The sequence below is a fragment of the Malus domestica genome, chromosome 13 (assembly GCF_042453785.1).
Source record: "Malus domestica chromosome 13, GDT2T_hap1".
Classification (NCBI taxonomy): domain Eukaryota; kingdom Viridiplantae; phylum Streptophyta; class Magnoliopsida; order Rosales; family Rosaceae; genus Malus; species Malus domestica.
This window is the reverse complement of record NC_091673.1, coordinates 13,145,442-13,165,782: the sequence shown is the minus strand read 5'-3', so window position 1 is coordinate 13,165,782 and position 20,341 is coordinate 13,145,442. Positions and strand designations below refer to the sequence as shown.

Genomic DNA, 20,341 nt, shown 5'->3' with positions numbered 1-20,341 from the left:
AAAGATAAAAGGTAATTATATCTCTTATAATTTTTTATGAATTTTTTAATAGAGATGAAATGAAATGTCCTTAATTGGCTAACAAAGACAAATACGAGGACTAAATTAGCTAAATAAAAAACACAAAGACTAAATTGGCCATATGACTATAACACGTTGATCATTTTGACATTCAAGCCATAAAATTATGTTTATCACATAATATAATGAATAATTTCTTTCGCACTCGCTCTTTAACGTATACGATTTTCATACACATTTCTTCAAGCAGGCATGTTTATATAATTAATGATCAACCAAGTTAGAAATTAGTTCGAAACTAATTTTTCTCCTAATTAATTTATTATTTACTTGTTAAGATTTGAACTACTGGTTATTCGTAAACACTAAGAAAGTCACAACGAAAGTAGTTAAAACCTTATGTATAGTAATGGGTGAAAGGTTTTTTTTTTCTTTATTTTTTTGCATAAAAAAGAATTGTTTTTTTTCCCCTTAATGTATAGCTTATTTGGAAATATTTATAAAATGACTGAAAGCGTTTTTAGTGAAAATATTTTTAAAATTCATTATGAGTAAAAATCTAAGTGGATCTTTGAAAAACACTTTAAATGATTTATGCAAAAAATAGTGTTTCTTCTGAAAAACACTTAAAGTGTTTAAAACGTAAAATCAATTTCACCAAAAACTTTTTAGTTATTTTAAAAATAGCTAGCATATGGGTGCACACAAAGTGTGTGAGAATTTTTTTTTATTTTTGTTTTTGAAATAGAAGGAGAGAAGAACAGAGTGATAGAGAATGTGAGAGTATGAAGTTATTTATTTATTTATTTTTAATTAGAGATATGTTAGGATTACATGTAAGTGAGGTTTTGAAAAAAAAAATAGCAAAATTTGATTGTATGAAATTACAGTTGTGCCTCATATTTCTTATTCATGTTATGTTTTAATTAAAGGGTTAAACTAATAATTTCATAAAATTTTGGTTGACAATAAATATTTTATTAATTAGTAGAGATTAAAATAATATCGATGTAAAAAAACAAAAAGTAATTCTACCAAAAAGCCGAAGCGTTTCTTAAAAGGAAAAATATTAAAAATAACTTCAAGACTTTGAGTTTTAATAATAAAGGTAAAATAAAAGATAAATAAATAGTATAAAGATTGATTTTTTAATATAAAAATATAATTTTTCGTTAAAAGAAACGGTATTTGAAGTTTTTGGTTAAATTTTCTTTTTTAAAACGCACACGAGCAAAATTGGGAAATGCAGATCCCAACTCAAACTGCGTCAAAATTAAAATTACTCTCCGACTAAACAAAATCAAAAAATTCTTCTCAAGCCCTTCAATCTTCATTGAAGCGGGAACACTTTTGTCTCCACAGATTTTCTGGTGCGTTTCTAGGGTTTTTGCTCCCTTCAAATTTCCGATTTCAACAAGCTCCAATCGAACCATTCTCTCCCCCCTTTTTCCTCTTCGCAGCTTACCAAAAACCCTAATTTTGAATTCCGATTGCGCCACATTTAGGGTTTTAAGTTTCGCCAGGTGATTGTTTGCCCTAACATGGTTTTCATCAGATGAGATGTGAATTTCTAGGGTTTTTGAGCTCCGGGTCTATCAATGGGAGCGCTAACCAGCAACCGTAAGCGAGGGGACGAGCGTTTGAGCTTCAATTGTGCGCACCCATCTCTGAATTTGCCTAATTTTCAAAGCTCGAAGCGACCCAGATTGTCTCACGTGAATCAGAGCCCGAACCAACTCATCGTCTCTTCTAAAAGCGCCGGTTCGAGGCTCTCTCGGTACCCGGATATAAAGCCCCCATTGCCTAGAGTTCACGCCCCTTGCAGAACACAAAAATTCGGGTCCTTTCGTGGTTTGAGTCCGAAAACTAGAGGGGTTCCTGAAGAGCGGTCGATGGGCAATGTACTGAGTTACCATTTGGACAAGGCAAAGAACGTCGCCTTCAGTGCATTTCGGTATTCGACCAAGGACAAGGAGGTGATTGAATTGGATAAGGAGGTTGAAGATGATCGGGTTTCCGAGGATTCAAGCATAGAAGAAGTTGTGGCTATAGAGGAAGATGACCAAGAAGGGCCTTCTGTGGTGGATTATGGGCAGGAATTGGATACGAAGATGGTGGATTGTGGAACTCAGGCTACTCATCCATCGGCTTCTTCAGTGGTTTCAGACTTGACCACAACTACGAATACTGCTTTCAAAGAGGACAGTGCAGGGAAGATGTTGGACTCACTGTCGCTGAATCGTGAGGTGGGTGTGCCAAGTAAGGCAGCATACAAGCTGTTGATTGAGAGTGTAGAGAGGCGGACTCCGAAACTGAAACATTTGGATTTCCAAATTGACTTCCATTGGAAGAAACGGTATATGCTTGAATCGCTGCGTCCACAAAAGAAACCAGTGGAGGTGAATGTTTTATCGTTTTGCATTAACTTTCTACCTGTTATAAACTATAAAGTATAATTTTCATTTCTTTGGTTATCTGGGGATATGCTTGGTATGTAGTTTGAAGAATTGTTACTAATTCTAAAGTTAAAAAGCTTGTATCAACCTGGAAGTAATGATTGGTAACGAAGTCTTAATAAGCTATTCCCATTTCTTTTTAGGTTGTGCCCGTTGAACCATTTGTCCCTCTTAGAAAGGAGGAAGTGGCGGAGATTGAGCAAGCATTTTCTTCCTCCAACCGGTATGGATTTATGCATATATATTGGTTCATTTTAAAATTGGTGTATGGTAAACTATAACATTGTTGGGGTTCCTTCAACAGGAAGAGGATCTTGGTAACTCATGAGAACTCAAACATAGAGATAACTGGTGAACTTCTGCAGTGCCTTAGACCAGGGGCGTGGTTGAAGGATGAGGTATTCTTAGGTTATGTGTTTACATTTTTTTTTAGCAATGACAAAGATTAAGTTTCTTCATTAGATTTTGTTTTTAATGGTTGATGTGGGACTTATACGGGCTTACCAAACTGGTAATTTAGTTTCTTGATAACGTGCACTTTCTTGCTTTCAGGTCATAAATGTGTACCTTGAATTGCTGAAAGAGAGGGAGAAGAGAGAACCACAAAAGTTCTTAAAATGTCACTTCTTCAACACATTTTTCTATACAAAGGTTTGTAATTTGCATGTAGTCTTCTTATATCTTTTAGTCATGGTTCTCGGCACATATTTGTATATGCATATCCTGTTTAGTTCTCTCTTTTTTTCTTTTTTCTTTTTTTCTTTTTACAGTCAGAAGAGTTTGGCAAATATTTTGCTGATATCATTAATTTCTTGTCTAGATAAGTGCACACTATTATGAATTATATAGTCACTCCTTGATTTATGAAACTTCCTTAAGAGTTGAAACAATATATGTTTTGAAAATGTTAATAATATATGAAGCTCTAATTCCAGTTTATTTTCAATTGGTCAAATTGTGCTGCAATTTCATCGACCTTTAGGACAAGTCTCGTCTGAGTTGTGGCTGATTTAAAACATTTGATTTGAAGTTCAGAAAATAAATCAGCCTGATATAAGCCTGACCCGAAATGCCCCAGTTGTTTGTCCCATTGTTTACGTATATTACATTTTGATCAACTTTAGGCCTGATGGCTGGGCTGGGTTGAGAGCTCAGCCATGTGCTCTTTAGGCTAACTGCAGGCAAGGCCTGTCAACTCAGCCCGTGCATTCACACTCCTAGTAATAATTTGCCTAGATTGGGTACCATCTTTGCTGTCCGATTAAGATTTTCCATGCTCTTATTTTTCTGAAATTTAATGTGCAGTTGATAAGTGGGAAAGGTGGCTATGATTATAAATCTGTCAGAAGGTGGACTACCGAAAGAAAGTTGGGATACTACCTCATTGATTGCGACAAAGTAACTTTAATCAAACCTTTTTCCTTACACCATATACTCAGTTCTACGGAAATCACATTTATTTCATAAGTGGTTTTCTTTTCAGATATTTGTCCCCATCCACAAAGAAATACATTGGTGCTTGGCAGTTATTAACAAGGTAGATCAGAAGTTACAGTATCTTGATTCACTCAAAGGAAGGGATACCCAAGTGATGAGAATATTGGTACGTTTTGTAGTCATCTTTTGTTTGGCTGTTGATATAATTTATTGATGCATGGTGCTTACCCTCGATAACACCTGTTTTATTTTATTTTTTGTGGTAAGGGGTATGGGACGTTGGTATTTTTTTTTATAATACTAAAATTCTTGCCATTGTTGGTACCTTATAATTTCCTGCTACTCTTTTATAAACCATCTGTGGGAACTGTCTGGGTTTTAAAAGTGTATAAAATCATATTGTCAGCCTTGCCTGCGGAACTTGGGAAGAATATCCCTCCCTGCATGCACTCTTAATGTGGTATGCAATCTGCACATCAAATTATTGAATCCAAAGCCATTCTCCACTCAGAAACATTTTAGTGTTCATGATGTCTGAGCAACCATTTCATCAATCATCTACCATCAATTAACTCTTCATAGTAAAAAATCTTAATTGGTGGTAAGTGATATTTGAATTAATTGTCTAGAAGCTTGAAGGCCAAAAAGTAGTGCAGACAATACACTCCTCATTTGTTATGTAGTTGCACATAATGATTTCCCAACCAACCCTTTGAACACTATGGCTACCAGGCCGTCTCAATGTTAAGACTGCTAGTGGTCTTGTCTCCCACCTCAAGGTATATGGCTTTGAATTGTGCAGTTTTAGGAAATGGCTACTAAATTTAGGTTGTCCGCCCACCCATATGAAGTTCTGGCTCCACCAGTCTATATGGACATCACATCTCTGGAAACAATGGCTTGTCAGAACTTTGATTTTAACATCATAGTTAGAAGTATCACTATTTTCCCTTTTGTTCATTTAGCTGATCCATCCGGTACTATTGTTTATTTGCCTCATTTTGACGGCCAAAAGAAAAACAGTATATTCTGTGCAGGCCAGAAGATATTATTAGGCCCACCTGGTAGTTTATTCATCTTTTTCTTTTTCCTTTTCTCGATTCTTATGGCAGGCCCTGAGAAAATGGTAGGAAAAGTAGTAAATCCATTCAATCAATTGAGTTGCAGCTAACGGTTCACTGTGTATATTTGCAGGCTAAATACTACGTTGATGAAGTGAAGGACAAGAGTGGAGAGGATATCGATTTGAGTTCTTGGGAATTAGAATATGTTGACAACCTTCCTGAGCAGGAGAATGGGTAGGCTAACATTGCATGTCTTGACACTTGCTGGAAATTATTATTAATATTTTTTTTTTTGCGAACTCTTTATAATTAATTGTTCTGATCAATTTCTTTATAACAGGTATGACTGTGGTGTTTTCATGGTTAAATATGCTGACTTTTATAGCAGGGATATTGGGCTCTGTTTCAAACAGGTAACGCATATAGAGATGCTTCTGTTGCTAATTCATATTTATTTGACTGCACATGCATTCAAACCTTTAAAATGGGAAATTATAGCCAATATTCTAGGGGGAAGAATCTCGGTACTGGCTCCTTTTATTTCTTCTTCTTTCCTCTCGTACTAGTATGCAATAGAATGAACTGCTCATGTATGGCCTGCTCTTGGATTAGGTTTCCATGAAAAACTCGCACTACCAACCATTCCTCGCTCTGCTGAACAACTTTTAGTTAGTATGATTCAACCCTGTTTTTATTGTCATTGCAGGAACACATGCCATATTTTCGATCGAGAACAGCGAAGGAGATCCTAAAATTGAGAGCAGACTGATTGTGTCTACGAAGCAAGCTTTTGACATGCTGTAGTACCAATCAGGAATTAGCTAATGATATCATGAAGTAGGTGTGCCCATCAATGTCTGCATTAGATTCATAGTGTTATTGCCGGTCGTGCCAGTTTCGCATTTTTTTTGAGTGATTTGAGAGTTGTCCTGGCGAGGTGAGTCCTGTAAGTCAAGGCTTATCAGAGCACGATGCGGAAATAGTTACTTGTATATACAATACAAGTGGGAACCTTGATTGCCGGAAACATAAATGTTGAGAGCCTGAACAAATCCTAGACTGCAGGTTTCCTTTTGGTCCTTTGTATCTTGATCCAACTGTCGTGAGAAATATTTCTATTTATAAAACAAAGGTTTCGTTTGTTTTGGCCAATTTGCTTATGCTTTGGGAATTCAGAAATATAGCTACTCAAGGCACCTTCAAACCATTGCTCAAGTGCTTTTGAAACCCTTCGAGTGGTTAAAATTGTGGTAAAAAGAAACGGTCTCAAAACCTCAGATGCAGGAGTAAATGCGATTTTAGCACTAGAGTTGCAAGCCCTTTAGAAGGGGACTTGGATCCTCTCCTGAGCTAATGGAGAGGGTCCTCCTGACCACTAATCAATGGCCGTTGGATTTTTATCCAACGGCTACAACCAGGAGGGCCCTTTTAAAGTTATAATAATTATAGCTGTTGGATAAAAATCCAACGGCCCATGATTAGTGGTTAGGAGGATCCTCTCCATTAGCTCAGGAGAGGATCCAAATCCTTTAGAAGGGGCTTGCAACTCTCTGACATGGCTACTCGAGGAACAGTAAAAACCAAACAAAATGAAATATAAACCTTATATTTTCATTTTTTTTCCTTTACTAGAAAATACTTTGTGCAATCAAATCCCCGGTCACCATTACACAACAGCCGAAATCCAAAATCCAGAGGAACTCGGCAAGAACACATCGACGGACTTATCTAAAGAATTACAAAAGAAAACACAAATTACCGGCAAAAGACACGAATCCTATCCCCATTCCCGTGCTTCAAGCCAGAAGTCTGGATGTGAACAAAGTCCGGAGTCTGCAATGCCTCAAATCCTCTCCCACAGGCCTCCTGCTTTGTAATGTCTACAATACAAGATACAGTGCGCAGCGAAACAAAGTGCCTGCCTTAACGAGGTACTCTTTTCCGACTTAGTATTTCCTGTTCTTTTAGTCTGTGCTGGAATCTTGCAAGCCGGGCTTGAAGGCTAACCAGACCGGCTGCCTTGCGGGAAAGAACAAAATTCAACTGGGTCACATAGTTGTCTATGCGGCTCCCCGGTTGGTCCACTTCCGCCAACAGTTTCATTTCCTGGTAACCAAACAACAGGGATGAGCACCATGTGAAAAGATGAAAAAAAACGCCATTCAAAGTTCATGAACGTACAAAACCAAACAATAACTTAAAACGGAGAGTTTGCATGTTATGCACGACTGATAATAGCCAATAGAAAATCTCATCTTTAAAATCAAAAGACAAAAATTTTCACTTACTTCGCGAACAATTTCCATTGTATCCTCAATTTCTTTTCTATGGGCAGCAATAAGGGCCTCTTCTTCCTAAACAGTCCAAAGAACTCAACAAATTAGCAGGGGGTGCAGGAGAACTTAAAAAAATAACTACACGGTTAAAATGAGTTAGGCCACAGAGTACCAACCTCAAGAATGGCATTGATATTCCCATCAGGAACTTCAGGCTCAGATTGTCTGGATCCAGCATTGCTTGCATTATAAATTCCGGTACTTTGCTGCTTAGAGCTTGTGGTGGAGAGATCCGAACCAACTTTTTTCGGCCAGTTCCCCAGCCTTTCTGATTTTTCATCCTTGGTTACTTTCCTACGAGGTGGCGACACCTTTTGTACTCTCTCTTCTGTATCAACCGAGTTTTTAGAATAATTGGGCAACTTCTGACTGTAATTATCACCATACGAATTATTCATTTCAAATCTCTCCCTGTCCATTGAACCAGAAGGCACCCCACTTTCTTCCCGAACATTGATGGGATTACTTGATGACGACTTTGCTGGCTGCTTGTCAAACTCTGGAGTAGGAGGGATATATGAGAAACTTTCTTTCTCCACAGCTCTTCTACCTGTATCAGCTACTTTAACTTCTTGATGTTGCTCACGGACATCCTCTACCTCAGAAGAAACCAGTGTAGAAGATGCTAATGAAACATCCCTATTCGCTGGTGGTAATGAATTTATGGCTTGATCCTTTCTAGCATTGCCACCCTTTGAAAGACTTTTCACGCTGTTTGTATAAAATAATCTTTTAGTTTGAAACATAAGTGTAATCATTAACCAGTAGCAAAGTCCTTAGAGTTATTTAAGTTGACAATAGCATAAAGCATACCGATCTGCATATCTCAAAGTATTAAGTGTATGCTCGCATGACCCTGCATTTGGAGAAATGCAAGATATCATAACAGTCCTTGAATTTCCAACAAAGGAGTCACGGAGCACTTCTGTGAGTTTGCTTCCACGGAAAGGTATATGGATCTGATCATTGTCCAGGGCACGAATGCACTCCTTAAGTGCCAAAAGGCTCTTGTTAATTTCTGCTCCTTCAATTCTGCAATAACCCATTTTAATTAAAGAAACTGCAGTAGCCAGTAAATCATCATGCCAATATAAAACTTGCATTACAATGAATGCGAAGAACAATAATGGTTTATTTTATAGCCTAAGAAGCATTATCCTGATGGAAGAGGTACAGCCCAAAAAAAGATAAACTTGGAAGATTACCTTGTTTGTCGGTCATTATCAGTGGTGTCGGCACCCCTTTCACTACCAGCAAGATCAATAAAAGAGATCTTTCCCACAACCTTCCCACTTCTAGATTCATTTACATCAATGTTTCGCCTGGAATCTTTTACCTCAGTGTGCTTTTTAACAACAAGTTGTAAAATAGCATGAGACCGAGAAGACTCCTCATTAGCACCTGTCGATCCAGTACTTCTAGAAGCATTCCCCCTCTCAATAAATTCTTTAACAATTTGTACATCTGAAACTTCAAACTCTTGCAGTCCAACAATGCAAACTTGTTGTCGTCCATCTTCTCTCATACATAGTTTCCTATTGTAAAGGAATGAAGTCACTCATGTCATAACACAGTTATAGAAGTACACCGCCAAGTGAACCAAAATTCACATATACATATACATATGTACATTATGTCTAAATGGCATGAAAAGAAATGTGTTGCATATAAAAGAAAATGATGCACAATGCATGTCGAACCCAGAATTGCACATAATCAGAACCCAAATACCATAATGATTCCACAGAATCTAACTTGCACCCAATCTTTTTACTCATCAGACTATTATAATGCACTAACATAGCCTATTCCCCAAAGTATCTACAAGCCTATACCTCCTCTAATAAGATATTGGGTTCAAATCCCATTCGAATATAGTAGCAATTTAAATTTAAAAATTTAAAAGAAAAAAAATTAAACAATGAACTTGAATATGTTCATAACATCAAAATAAAAGAACCAATGAAGCAAAGAGATGTACTTCCTATCACTGAGAAGATCAAAGAGCTTTCCACCATAAATCTCAAAATAGCTAAGCCACAATTTGAATCTCTGGTTACGGTAAACTGGCTGATGTAACAATCTGACGAGGTCTTCTGCAGCTCTGATAGGTAACGGTTGCATTGTGAATGTCTTACCACTACCTATAATTCAAACCTCATTAGTACTTCAATAATGCAGACATTTAACTTCGTTGAAAAGGATCACATAGCATTAAGTAAAACCACTAATATAATGTCTCAGATCTAAACTCCAGTTTATCACAAGCTCAGTACAATTAATAACTCAACCAATGAAAAGATACTGCATTTTGATGACTGTCTAATACATGTATGGAAAAGAATAAAGTATCAACAAGGATAAGCTGATAATCATGTAGTGTATTAAAAGGGAAGATCATATGAACAACATACCTGTTTGACCATAAGCAAAACATGTAGCCTTTGTTCGCTCAAAAATTATGGGAATGATTGGTTCTACAGTAGCCCGGTATACCTGTTCCAAAAAGCATTTAAAGTCATCAAACTTATTCTATCGAACTGATAACAATCGTAGAGGAACAGACTATGCCCAATATGCAACAGTATCCTAAACACTAAAGGAATTAGGTAACATTTAGACACTTGTGTACATGGAAATTTTAGTCTCTGACCTCATCATTTGAAACTTGCTCATTCAGTACAGCATCAAAACAAAATTCATGCTTCTCCACGTATGCAGTCAAGTCCACCTATCATATGAGAACAAAAAGTAAATCCCAAAGAAGATATGTGAGGAAAAGAGACTTCAATCCCAAAAACAAAATTCAGCTAAAAGTTCAAGTAGCATCTGGTGCCTTGTGAATGCTGAGAACAAACCTTTAGTTTGGGTTCATGGACTGTCAAATAAGCATTGTCATACACGGTTACAATATCCTCCTCCTTCCGTGAAAGCTCCTTCTTGTTCAAAGGTCTTTTGCGTACCTAATATTAACCATTAGAGCACAAATCTTTCAAAATTTCCATGAAACGTAATAGACTTGACATTCCATCATATGCCTCCAAATCACACAACAGAAGATGCCAAAAATGGTATATGATACAAAGCATTCATACAGAAATAAGGAACCAAGTCAGATATAAGCACACATACCACAACTTTAATCTTAGCCACATTGTTTTCCTTTGTGCTCTCCTTTTCACTCTGGGCTAATGGAAATGATGGATCTGGATCAGGTAGCACTCTTTGCTGCCTATTACTTGTCAAATTCAACTCATCCTCAAATTCTTTACCACCAGGCATAAATGGTGATGGCTCAAAGGGTTCAGAGATGACATGCTGCACGTGTAAACAATACCGCACTTTATTAACAAAAAAAGGAACAGAACAAGAAAGAACAGAAATTGTAGTTCTTTTCTTCCTATGGCCCGATAGCTGTAATCGTTATGCACAACATTTCCAAAGTAAGTGAGAATTTAACTCCTCTTGCTTCCTAGTTTCCAACAAAGGTACAAACAGTTTTTCTGCAGCTATAAATATATATCAAATCTAAAACAGACCAATTACAGATAGATAAAGGAAACAAGAATGGAACCGTGCTAGCCATAGAATCAAATATTGGCCATCTGCAGCATAGATGTTAGATTTGGGTCTAAATAAAAATCTTTTTCCTTCTCCAATGCACCAGAATCTCAAAACCCAAATATAAGTTTTTTGCCAAATCCAAGATGGTCGGGTAGAAATAACATAAAATAAAACTTTTCCTTGACCAATCCAAATTTAGAGTCAAAACCCAAATCTGAGTTTTAGCATTTGGGTATCCCAGCAAAACAAGTGAGACATTTGAATTTTCAATTTATTTTAGCTCATAAGAGCTGGGCCGTAATTTCAGACCAAAATAATGGTGTCACAACTTGATATACCAAAGCGCACAACTGGTCAGAATTCTGCAGATCTTGAATAATAGCATAAAGCGTTGTAAGGCAACTTCAAATAAAATGACTGTCACCGATTAGTTATCTACCTCATCGTCTGATACTTAGTAGACACGAGAGTTATTGATGTACTGGCTTCTGTTGTTATGAATTTACAGAATCAATTCATGCAGAACTTTTCAAGTTGAGTTAAAGGCAGAATATTCATTAATTATTTAAGAACTATACCTCGGACAGAAGCTCTGTATCATCCATAGCATGAAGATCCAACAACCCCGCTCCGAAATCACCCCTTAATTCCGGAGAATATAAACCATCCGATGCAGCTCCTCCCAGAGATTGGGCAGTAGGTGTGTATGGCTCAGAACCAGACTCCCCATTGAAATTGAGGTTTCGCATTAATTTGAAAAGCCTCTGCTTCTCTTCGGCAGATTGAGCTCCATAACCCTTTTACAAATCAAACACTTAGACATCAGTGATCACGTATTCACACATGTAAAAGGAGGATAAGAATCATAAGATAGCACAATCTTATTGGTAATGGTTATAAATACAAGTTAACAATACCTGCATGAGGAGATTGGGAAGGAGACGATTGTCAATGCCCGTGGAAGCTGGTGAGGCCAGATGCTGCAACCCGGCGGACTGGAGCCAACGGGCCATGACCGCATCACCAGCATCACCTGTCGGCCCTGCATTGTGCAGAGGCCCTGCGGCAGCGCCGGTGGCGTGGTCGTACAGAGCGGTTGCCGCGGCGGCATTGCTCTGCTGCATCTGGCCACCCATGTGGCGCTGCGACCGTCTTTGAGGAGCCAATTTTCAGGATCTAAATACCAACAACTGCTCCACAAAAACACACCACCAAAATGCGTTTATATAAACACGTAAAACGCAAAAAGCACAAGAATTTCAAACGAATAGAAGCACGATGATCTGCATGAAACTACATATACTCACAGGGTGGAGAAAACTCGAATTCGAAGCGGGACATGAAAGTAAAACCAACGGAAATGCGATTTCGAACCCTCAGAATCTGCAATTCGATCGAATCGATCTCAGAAATTCCACACCAAACAATGCAGAAAATCAATCAAATTCTTGCATTCGCAATCGGACGAACCGGACCGGATGAAATAGAAGAAACTACGCAACCAAGATCTGCGGTTATCAATTGATCAAAAGAAAAGAATAGCAATTTCGATCAGATCTGCGAGCGAATTGGGAGAAAGCAAAACCCTAATTTTGATTGTAAGGAGGGAGGGAGGGTTTGTTGGAATTTGGCTTCGCAAATGGGGTTGATGATGGTAAGAGGCTCCACGGAAGAGAGAGAGATTTGGACGGCTTGCTTGGATTATAAAATAATCTTTCTGTGACAACAAGAGAGAGAAAGTCAGAGAGAGAGAGAGAGAGAGAGGACAACGACGTCGTTATAAATTTCAAAATTATTAAACGGCTATTTACAAAATTGAAATTACTTTGAAAGGACTAATTTGTCCTCGAATTTTCCTAATTTTCGGATGCGTCGTTCCGGAACTGGAAGAGAGGCTTTTTGGATAAATAATGTAATTGACGGAAATACCCTGGATTTTTAAAATTTTATATGGGCCTTGGGTTTGGAACCAATTCCAAAAGGGGGACCCGACGGCTAAGGCCGTGTTTGGTTGTCGTTCTTTCTACACCCACCAATGCAGCAACTTTTGAACGAAAAAGATTTTTTTTTTCATTTTTCTCTTCCCTTCCTAAACAGAAAATACATTTTTGTTCTCATTTGGCTTTTCTTGGGGTTTTACAAAAGTTCTATATATGGAGTTAAAATAATTTTTAGAATTTTGGTGAATATGATGATATAGTAGGTGAATCAACCAGCTCCATCTCTAAGGTTTTGAATCAACCGACACCATCTCTGTAGCACATTGAAGAGTAACTATCACGGGATGGCTTAATGGTTGATAATGAATTTCAGGCTCATAATTCACACAACACGTCTTAAGTTCGATTCCTGCTGCTAGTGAATTGCACGATGGTGGCCAAGAGGCCCCTAAAAATATGGAGATGATCGGTGCTTGGTAGTTTCGGAATTGACGAAGTATGGTCCAAACAAATGAGATCATAATCACCTGTAACTTTCCTTATGCTAGTCAAAATCTTTTAAAATATTATGGTGTTTCAGAGTATAAGATATTTCAAGTTTTTTTCACGTTAAATCTCTTGACAAACGATAACGTTGTTGGATTAAATTGTTAAATGCTAAGAGGGAGGAGGATGGTGGGGGTCAAACTCGCACTAATAGAAAGATTTACATAAAACAAGTGCACCGTCTGTTACGTTCCTTGTTCAATAATATGTTATCATGGGTACGTTTTGCCCCATATGACAATTTGTTTATCGAATTAAAATGTCACAAGATGATACATTCGTTTCATATAAATTATTTTTTCGCATCAAAATACATAAATATTATCTCTTAAATCTTTTATATCGAATAAAAAATTTGACGCTTAAACAAATCTAAAATATCTCGTACCTCCAGACCCCATAAAAATTAGTGTGAAGATAATATGGCTGGAATCTTTTGTGAAATTCAGAAATAGGACGGTGGGAACTGCGAGTTCTGGCTCTGAAATTGTGCACACACGAGGGTTCATGAAATAGAATAATCACACGCATAAAAAAGCAATGTGCTAAATTTGGTAATACTAAAATACATATCTACACACAGTTGCAGGCTTGGCACTTTGGCAGCAGGCAACACAATAAGTCGTAGTGCGGGTCGGTTTAATTAGAGATTTGCACCTCCACCGAAAACGATGAACACATGAAAGTTTGTACCTTGTTATTTCTTTATGTTATTTTACATTGAATGGTGATCATTTTCGGATTCTCTTGGAAGAATTTTGATAATTCTCTAATCGTATTCGTTTATCGTACATCGTACGGTCAGTTTTCGTCAGGTATTGTTTATATTTAATTTTAGACGAAAAAATTTATCATATTTTTTTACCACACGATATATAATGAATGAATATGATTGAAGGATCTTTGGAATCCTTACAAAGAAGATTTTCATTAACTAAATATTACTTAAATCATTCCTCAAAAATTACCCCCAAAAAAATGCTGTTTTAATCCTAAGTTCGTCTCATGGAGGCATTGATGCTGATCACGAACAATATGAAAGAAATTTATTCATGTCTTTTCGGTTGGACAATGTATTTACTCGCTTTATACTTAACTAGAGTGATTTAGAATAGAATAAAAGGAAAACTAATGAAAATGGCTTGAAAACTTTGAGTTTTAATGATAAGGACAAAATAAAGGGTAAAGTGAATAGTACCAGGATTGACTTTTTAGTGTAAAAATGTGGTTTTTCGTTAAAGTGAACAGTACCAGGTGCTTTTCGTTAAAGTTCTCTATAATAAATTGTCAAAAAAAGAGAGGTTCTTGAATCTTGAGATACTATTGGTGCAGATCAATGCAATTACGAGTGTCACCCAAAATACAACCGGCTAAACACTCAATGATTCAAGATTTGAGATGTTAAGCTTACCTAATTTTCCAAAAAAAAAAAAAAAAAAAAAAAAAGCTTACCTAATTAAACATTTCATATTTATGCATTTACGCTCATCAAACTTTTTTTTTGTCGATGATACCCACGAAGGATAGCCCCACGTAATTTGTATGATTAATTATGGGTTTGTATAATCATTCATACTAGTGGTAAAGATGATGACAGCAAAGAGATACATAAAAATGAACCCTGTAGCTTTCTAGGTGGACTTTTTGAGTTAAAAATTAATAATTCTTTAAAAAAACCATGCTTTTCTAAGTGTTCATTTGATAAGCAGTTCGTTTTCAGTTTTTTTTTTTTTTTTTTAATTGAAAATTGATCTTATTGAGTAACTATTTTAAGTTTTTTTGTCAATTTTCAGTTTAAAAAAATAAATAATGAAAACCAAGGCAAAAACTGAAAGCTACAGTAGTCTTGAGTTTTCATTTCTTGTTTTCAATTTTTATTTTTTTTAAAGTAATTACCAAATAAGTTCTAATTTAAAAAAAAAGAAAAGTGCAAACCAAAAAATAAAAACTAAAAACAGAAATAGTTATCGTACGATACCTAACTTTATATTTTTATATGTTTACTTTGCTATTTTACGGAGGTGTCCATGACATATACAATATGAACTCAACATAAAATTAATGAGATTTCCACACAAATCTAAGCATCCATCATCTCCTCTCTTTTCCTTCTTGTGTGTTTAGTAGTGATCGTTTTCTCACTCTATTAAGGAAAGCATTTGTAGTTATAGTCGCACTCTCACTTTAATGAGGAGCGTCTTTGTGGTTATGGTTGTAGTTATTCTCTTGTTTTGTCAATGTGAGTCCTTTGCAGCACCGGTTCTGGTTTGTGCACTAGGCAAGGAACCATGAGGGGAAAGCTCAATGTTAGTTGGAAGTGACTCATAATATGGCTTCTTTGTCAACGATTGCACCATATGGTGCTGCGGGTTTTCCCTTGTGGTGCATTTATGATGGTTCTCCCACTTGCAATATTTAGTTACCGTGAATATCTTTTCTATTGGTTGAATTTAGATCCATCATGTTTAAGTAATTGTATTGTATCTGGCATGTGTAGCCTCTTGGTTCGCTCTACCTTGACATATTTGCCTTATGTAAATTTTTGACAATTTATAATGAAATTTCTTTTTAATTTGAAAAAAAAAAATCCATGACTTATTAAAGAATTGGACTTGCCTATGGATTATTCATGTGTTCGTTAACTATAGAGGAATCAAAAGAGAAGTAAGGTCTACACCAAATTAGAAATTCAATTTCTCATTCTCAAGGAATTTGGAGTCGAGGTGGTAATCCAATAACCAACTTCAATGAGAATGTGGATATATTGGATGATGTGGAACACGAGTTGCTAATACTGTTAAGAAAGCTGAAGTTTCAATCTAAAGCTTATTGACTAGGTGTAAACTAGTTTTCTAAGTACCCTTGTAAGATTTCTTAATCTTTCGATGGGGGTTAACTCACTCCAGATCTCCACAAACATCGTCATAACAAAACAATATGTATCTTTTTCATATTCTTATAAGTTCGACATGCGGCTTCCTCTAATCAAGTAAAAGACAACTACTAATGTACTAAAGACTCGTTGGTAAAAATGTGTATTTCAATACGAATACAATATATTAGACCGGATGAATATAAACTCGATATAATTACTATATAAATCGGAAGAGTAAGACATCCATTAATTAATGAGTAAAACATGAGATTGTTCTGTACGCAATAACATAATCGAAATACTATACACTATATCGTCCATTATCGTCCTCATCATGCCCTCTTGGAATCGAAAAGGCCACGAAACATACACGTCATCAAACACACTTTTCTCTCCATATAAACTTTAATTAACATAGGAATGAATCGAATGATTTGATATCTAATTCCCAATTTTTTACTTGTAACACACTTTTAATCATTTAATACTATAATCTAGTGATATTTCTTTTTACTTGTAAGTGAGAGGTCTTAAGTTCGATTCTCGCTAAAAATGGATTTTAACCACATTATTACATACACATTGGGAGACTTAGCCCGCCCACCTCCCATCCCTTACTGTAAATAATATCATTTGTTAAAAAAAAAAATAAAATTCTCAATCTTTACTTTTGGTCTTTAATTAATTAATTAATTTAATTTTTCTGGTAAATTGGGTCTACAGTCATATATGCTAATGGGATCCGAGTCTCTATATTTAGAGATTATACATATACCGCATTTCGCTATATCTAGACTAACATAATAATAATCTAGGGAACTTTAACGAAAAGCTCCCGGTACTGTTCAATTTAACGAAAAACCACATTTTTACATTAAAAAGTCAATCCTGATACTATTCACTTTACCCTTTATTTTGTCCTTATCATTAAAACTCAAAGTTTTCAAGCCATTTTCATTAGTTTCCTAATAATCTAACCAACCTAAAATATGACACATCATTTAACATTGAATTTAATTAGTTTCGTCTAATTTTTCTCTAAGCTGATCCCTATCACCCCCCTATCACCCTTGATATATATCTCAACCTATCATCCTTCTCGTACACTTTTTTTTTGGGGAACAACGATCGCTTTAACTTAAAGCATGTGATTAGGTTGAGATAAGATGGAGTCTTTTCATTTCAATTAAAGTTTAATTAAACATTAATTAATTTCCACATCAAATTAGGCTAATAGCTCCCCCACCGTCCTTTATTTTGGTAATCAAATTTCATAATATTGGCTCCTGTAGACCCCTCAAAGGAAGGTGATATATATATATATATATATATATATATTATAAATAAATAATTCAACTACATTACAGGTGAATTAAGTGCTGTAAATAAAAAGCAAGCCATCATCAGCAAATGTCACTTCTTTTTTAATGTTTGTTTTAGTTTTTCAAAATAAGAATCAAGTTGATGGAGAAATTCACTTTCTCTCTATTTTCTCGTGCATAAAAAAAATAATTTCCCAAACACGAAAATACAACAATTTATCGCTCCCAAGCTCATTTTTCCCCAAACCAAATCTAGGGTGTCCAAGGGTTTGAGCTTCCTCCTTCGTGGCTCTGATATGTAGCAGGTTTCATAAATCCCACAACTAGTTTTACCAAACATGAACATGGCCTCACGTATCCAGTGACAGATGTATATTGGGACCTAAGTCGTCTTAAGACTAGTCGGAGTCTGAGAAATATACATATGAAGGTCTTCTAAGGATCTTCCGAATGTATGGTACCGAGTCTTTTTTGTGCAAACCAAATGTTTGACGAAATGTCTCCCGCATGTTGCGTCAACAACACTCTTCAAATTCTCTCAAGAACACTCATAAGATTGTTTTTGGTTCGGCTAACAACAACAAGCTCATCAAGTGTTCGAAGAAATTCCTCATTGAATAAACTGATTTTTTTTTCTTTTTTTTTGCACGCTTCACACTTTTTCTATCTAAAAACTTGAACCTCTAACACTGTGATCCCTTAAGATTGGAATACCGTTTGGTACGTGGGACGGGACGGAACAGAGTGGGATGAGGCGTTCCGTCCCACGTTTGGTGCGCCTAAACGAGTGGAATGCACTGTTTCACTGGACGAATTTTGGGTGAATTTTCGTTCCGCCTCACCCCCTGGAACGATTCGTTCCACATTCGTGGAACACAAAATTATAACCTCTCCGTCTCCTTCTTCTTCCTCCTTGTTTCCATCTAAGGGCATTTTTGCTCTCTCTCCGTTCCGTCCCGTCCTATCCCGTCCCGTCTGCATACCAAACGATACCTCAAATCTGCCACTGCATGTACCTATTGAGCATCTAATTCAGTATCCGAACGGATGTTCTCAAACAATCTATATTTTGTAACCTTGAAAGCTGAATCCCACATATAAAATGTGGTTGAAAGATATCCTAAATGAGTGAGTGTGTTCTATAAGTTTATAAATCGACATCAGCTAACACTTTTGATTTGAAGTCTCAAGTTGCTACCTACAGAAAGCTGAGCAGAAAAATACATTTTCTTGTTATTTTTATTTGATTTCTTTTTGTGTAAGCGGTGATAGGGAGGAGCAAGTTGAGCTTAAGACCTTTAACTACGTAGATAAATATTTTTAACAGCTTGAGCTATAAAACTTTCATTTGAGTTTTTGGATAAGTTTAGTTGATGTGCATGTAAATGGAGTTGGACAAAGCTAGTCAACGTTCAAAGTTCTAAAAGACACTAGGTGCTAGTCAGGCAGCGGGTTTGACCCTAGCTCCTACGCGCCTAGATGGGCTAGGGGTGACAAAGCAGGTCTAGGCGTCATCTTTTAATTTTAAAACCCAAGCAGCTGCCAAAAATGTAGGATGAATAATATGGACTATGATTCTCTCCCCTCCTCTTTCTATCCCCTCCTTTCACATTCTCTATTTTGTCTTTCTCTTTTTATAAAAAATTAATATAAGATGTTAACGTGGCTTAACCGTGACCGTTCAAATAGGAGAAGAAGGAAGAGGAAGTAAAAAAAGAAGGGAATGAATCTTACTCCGAATAATATTACCACTTGACTCGACTGCATCCATTGCATATATACGACCGGCATTAAGCACTAGCACGCTACTATCCTCTCCAACCGTTACCACCCCAAGCACTCCAACTAAATTAACCTCAAACACCACCTCCTAAACCTACATCAATTAGTTAAGCTTCTTCTTGTTGTTTGTTATTCAAAACTAATTAGCGAGGATATAATTAATTAGCAAAATTGAATCTAATTAATGCAGGTTCTAGGAAATGTTATGATCAATTATACACGTGTCAATGAGCTAATATAGTCATTCATGTTTTGTAGAGTCCACAAAACTAAAATGGTCGTAATCAACTCACCTTCGTGTGCGTGACTGATCTTAACACTCCTCGAATCTCGTATAAAAAATGTGTTAGTTAATATGTGACACAATTTAAATATGTATTTGCAGGACGGTTTTGAAAAGTATAAGCAACTATTGTACTCACCATGCAAACTGTTTCCCTGATGATGGTGAAGAGAGAGACCTGTCAAGCACTATACTATTTGGCTACTATTGAATTTTGTATATACGATTTTCTTTCCCAATCTATATCAACTTCTGTGATCCAACCATCGAAAATTGACCGACTAAAACATGGCACCTTGTTCATAATTTCATGCTACTACGGTTCTCAAACGGATTTAAGTTTTAACAAATAGATCTAAGCACATCCCTCTGAGGCAACATTAAGCAAAACAAATAAATGCAAAAATACAAAAATATATTTAGTATTTACACTAAGAGGTGGAGAGAATAAATTGATTACGAACTTGTCATTTACGACATTCAAACTTAAGATTTTTTTACTCAATAGTAAATAAGAATATCACTAGGTAACGATAGTGGGAATTTTCCATGAGAGTCGAACATAAAATCTATAAATTCCTAATGAACCCGGATCCTCACTGGATCTCAATATCCTAAGCCTAGGGATCATTTAATCCAGACCGTTAAAATTTGATCTAATGGCTACAATTATTATAACTTTAGAGGAATCCCCTGTTTGTAGCCGTTGAATCAA

The 20,341-nt window shown here is 36.3% G+C and overlaps 2 protein-coding genes across 3 annotated transcripts; one reads left to right on the top strand and one right to left on the bottom strand.

Moving 5' to 3' along the window:
• Positions 1-1,213: 1,213 nt before the first annotated feature.
• On the top strand, positions 1,214-6,130 carry LOC103452903 (ubiquitin-like-specific protease ESD4). The gene is made up of 9 exons (XM_008392433.4): positions 1,214-2,420; positions 2,621-2,700; positions 2,782-2,875; positions 3,030-3,128; positions 3,783-3,875; positions 3,961-4,080; positions 5,109-5,212; positions 5,319-5,391; positions 5,685-6,130. Exons 1-9 carry the CDS (start codon positions 1,620-1,622, stop codon positions 5,745-5,747), a joined length of 1,527 nt encoding a protein of 508 aa, XP_008390655.2. The 5' UTR covers positions 1,214-1,619; the 3' UTR covers positions 5,748-6,130.
• Positions 6,131-6,568: 438 nt separating this feature from the next.
• On the bottom strand, positions 6,569-12,799 carry LOC103452902 (kinesin-like protein KIN-13A). 2 transcript variants are annotated; one of them, XM_008392431.4, is made up of 13 exons: positions 12,186-12,799; positions 11,796-12,068; positions 11,457-11,675; positions 10,447-10,632; positions 10,173-10,277; positions 9,968-10,045; positions 9,729-9,810; positions 9,296-9,458; positions 8,520-8,849; positions 8,128-8,346; positions 7,431-8,025; positions 7,267-7,332; positions 6,569-7,084 (listed from the first exon to the last, which is right to left on the bottom strand). In XM_008392431.4, exons 2-13 carry the CDS (start codon positions 12,012-12,014, stop codon positions 6,902-6,904), a joined length of 2,445 nt encoding a protein of 814 aa, XP_008390653.3. In that variant the 5' UTR covers positions 12,015-12,068; positions 12,186-12,799; the 3' UTR covers positions 6,569-6,901. The 2 variants fall into 2 exon arrangements, with proteins under 2 accessions (XP_008390653.3, XP_070666580.1); XM_070810479.1 differs by having other exon boundaries at positions 12,182-12,608.
• Between the last annotated feature and the right edge of the window lie 7,542 nt (positions 12,800-20,341).

Coding starts and splice junctions, on each gene's coding strand:
- LOC103452903 (XM_008392433.4), top strand. CDS start 1,620: ATGGGAGCGCTAACCAGCAACCGTAAGCGAGGGGACGAGCGTTTGAGC. Junction 2,701..2,781: donor GCATTTTCTTCCTCCAACCG/GTATGGATTTAT, acceptor TTCCTTCAACAG/GAAGAGGATCTTGGTAACTC. Junction 2,876..3,029: donor GGGCGTGGTTGAAGGATGAG/GTATTCTTAGGT, acceptor TCTTGCTTTCAG/GTCATAAATGTGTACCTTGA.
- LOC103452902 (XM_008392431.4), bottom strand. CDS start 12,014: ATGGGTGGCCAGATGCAGCAGAGCAATGCCGCCGCGGCAACCGCTCTG. Junction 11,676..11,795: donor TTCCCAATCTCCTCATGCAG/GTATTGTTAACT, acceptor GATTTGTAAAAG/GGTTATGGAGCTCAATCTGC. Junction 8,850..9,295: donor GATCTTCTCAGTGATAGGAA/GTACATCTCTTT, acceptor CCTTTACAATAG/GAAACTATGTATGAGAGAAG.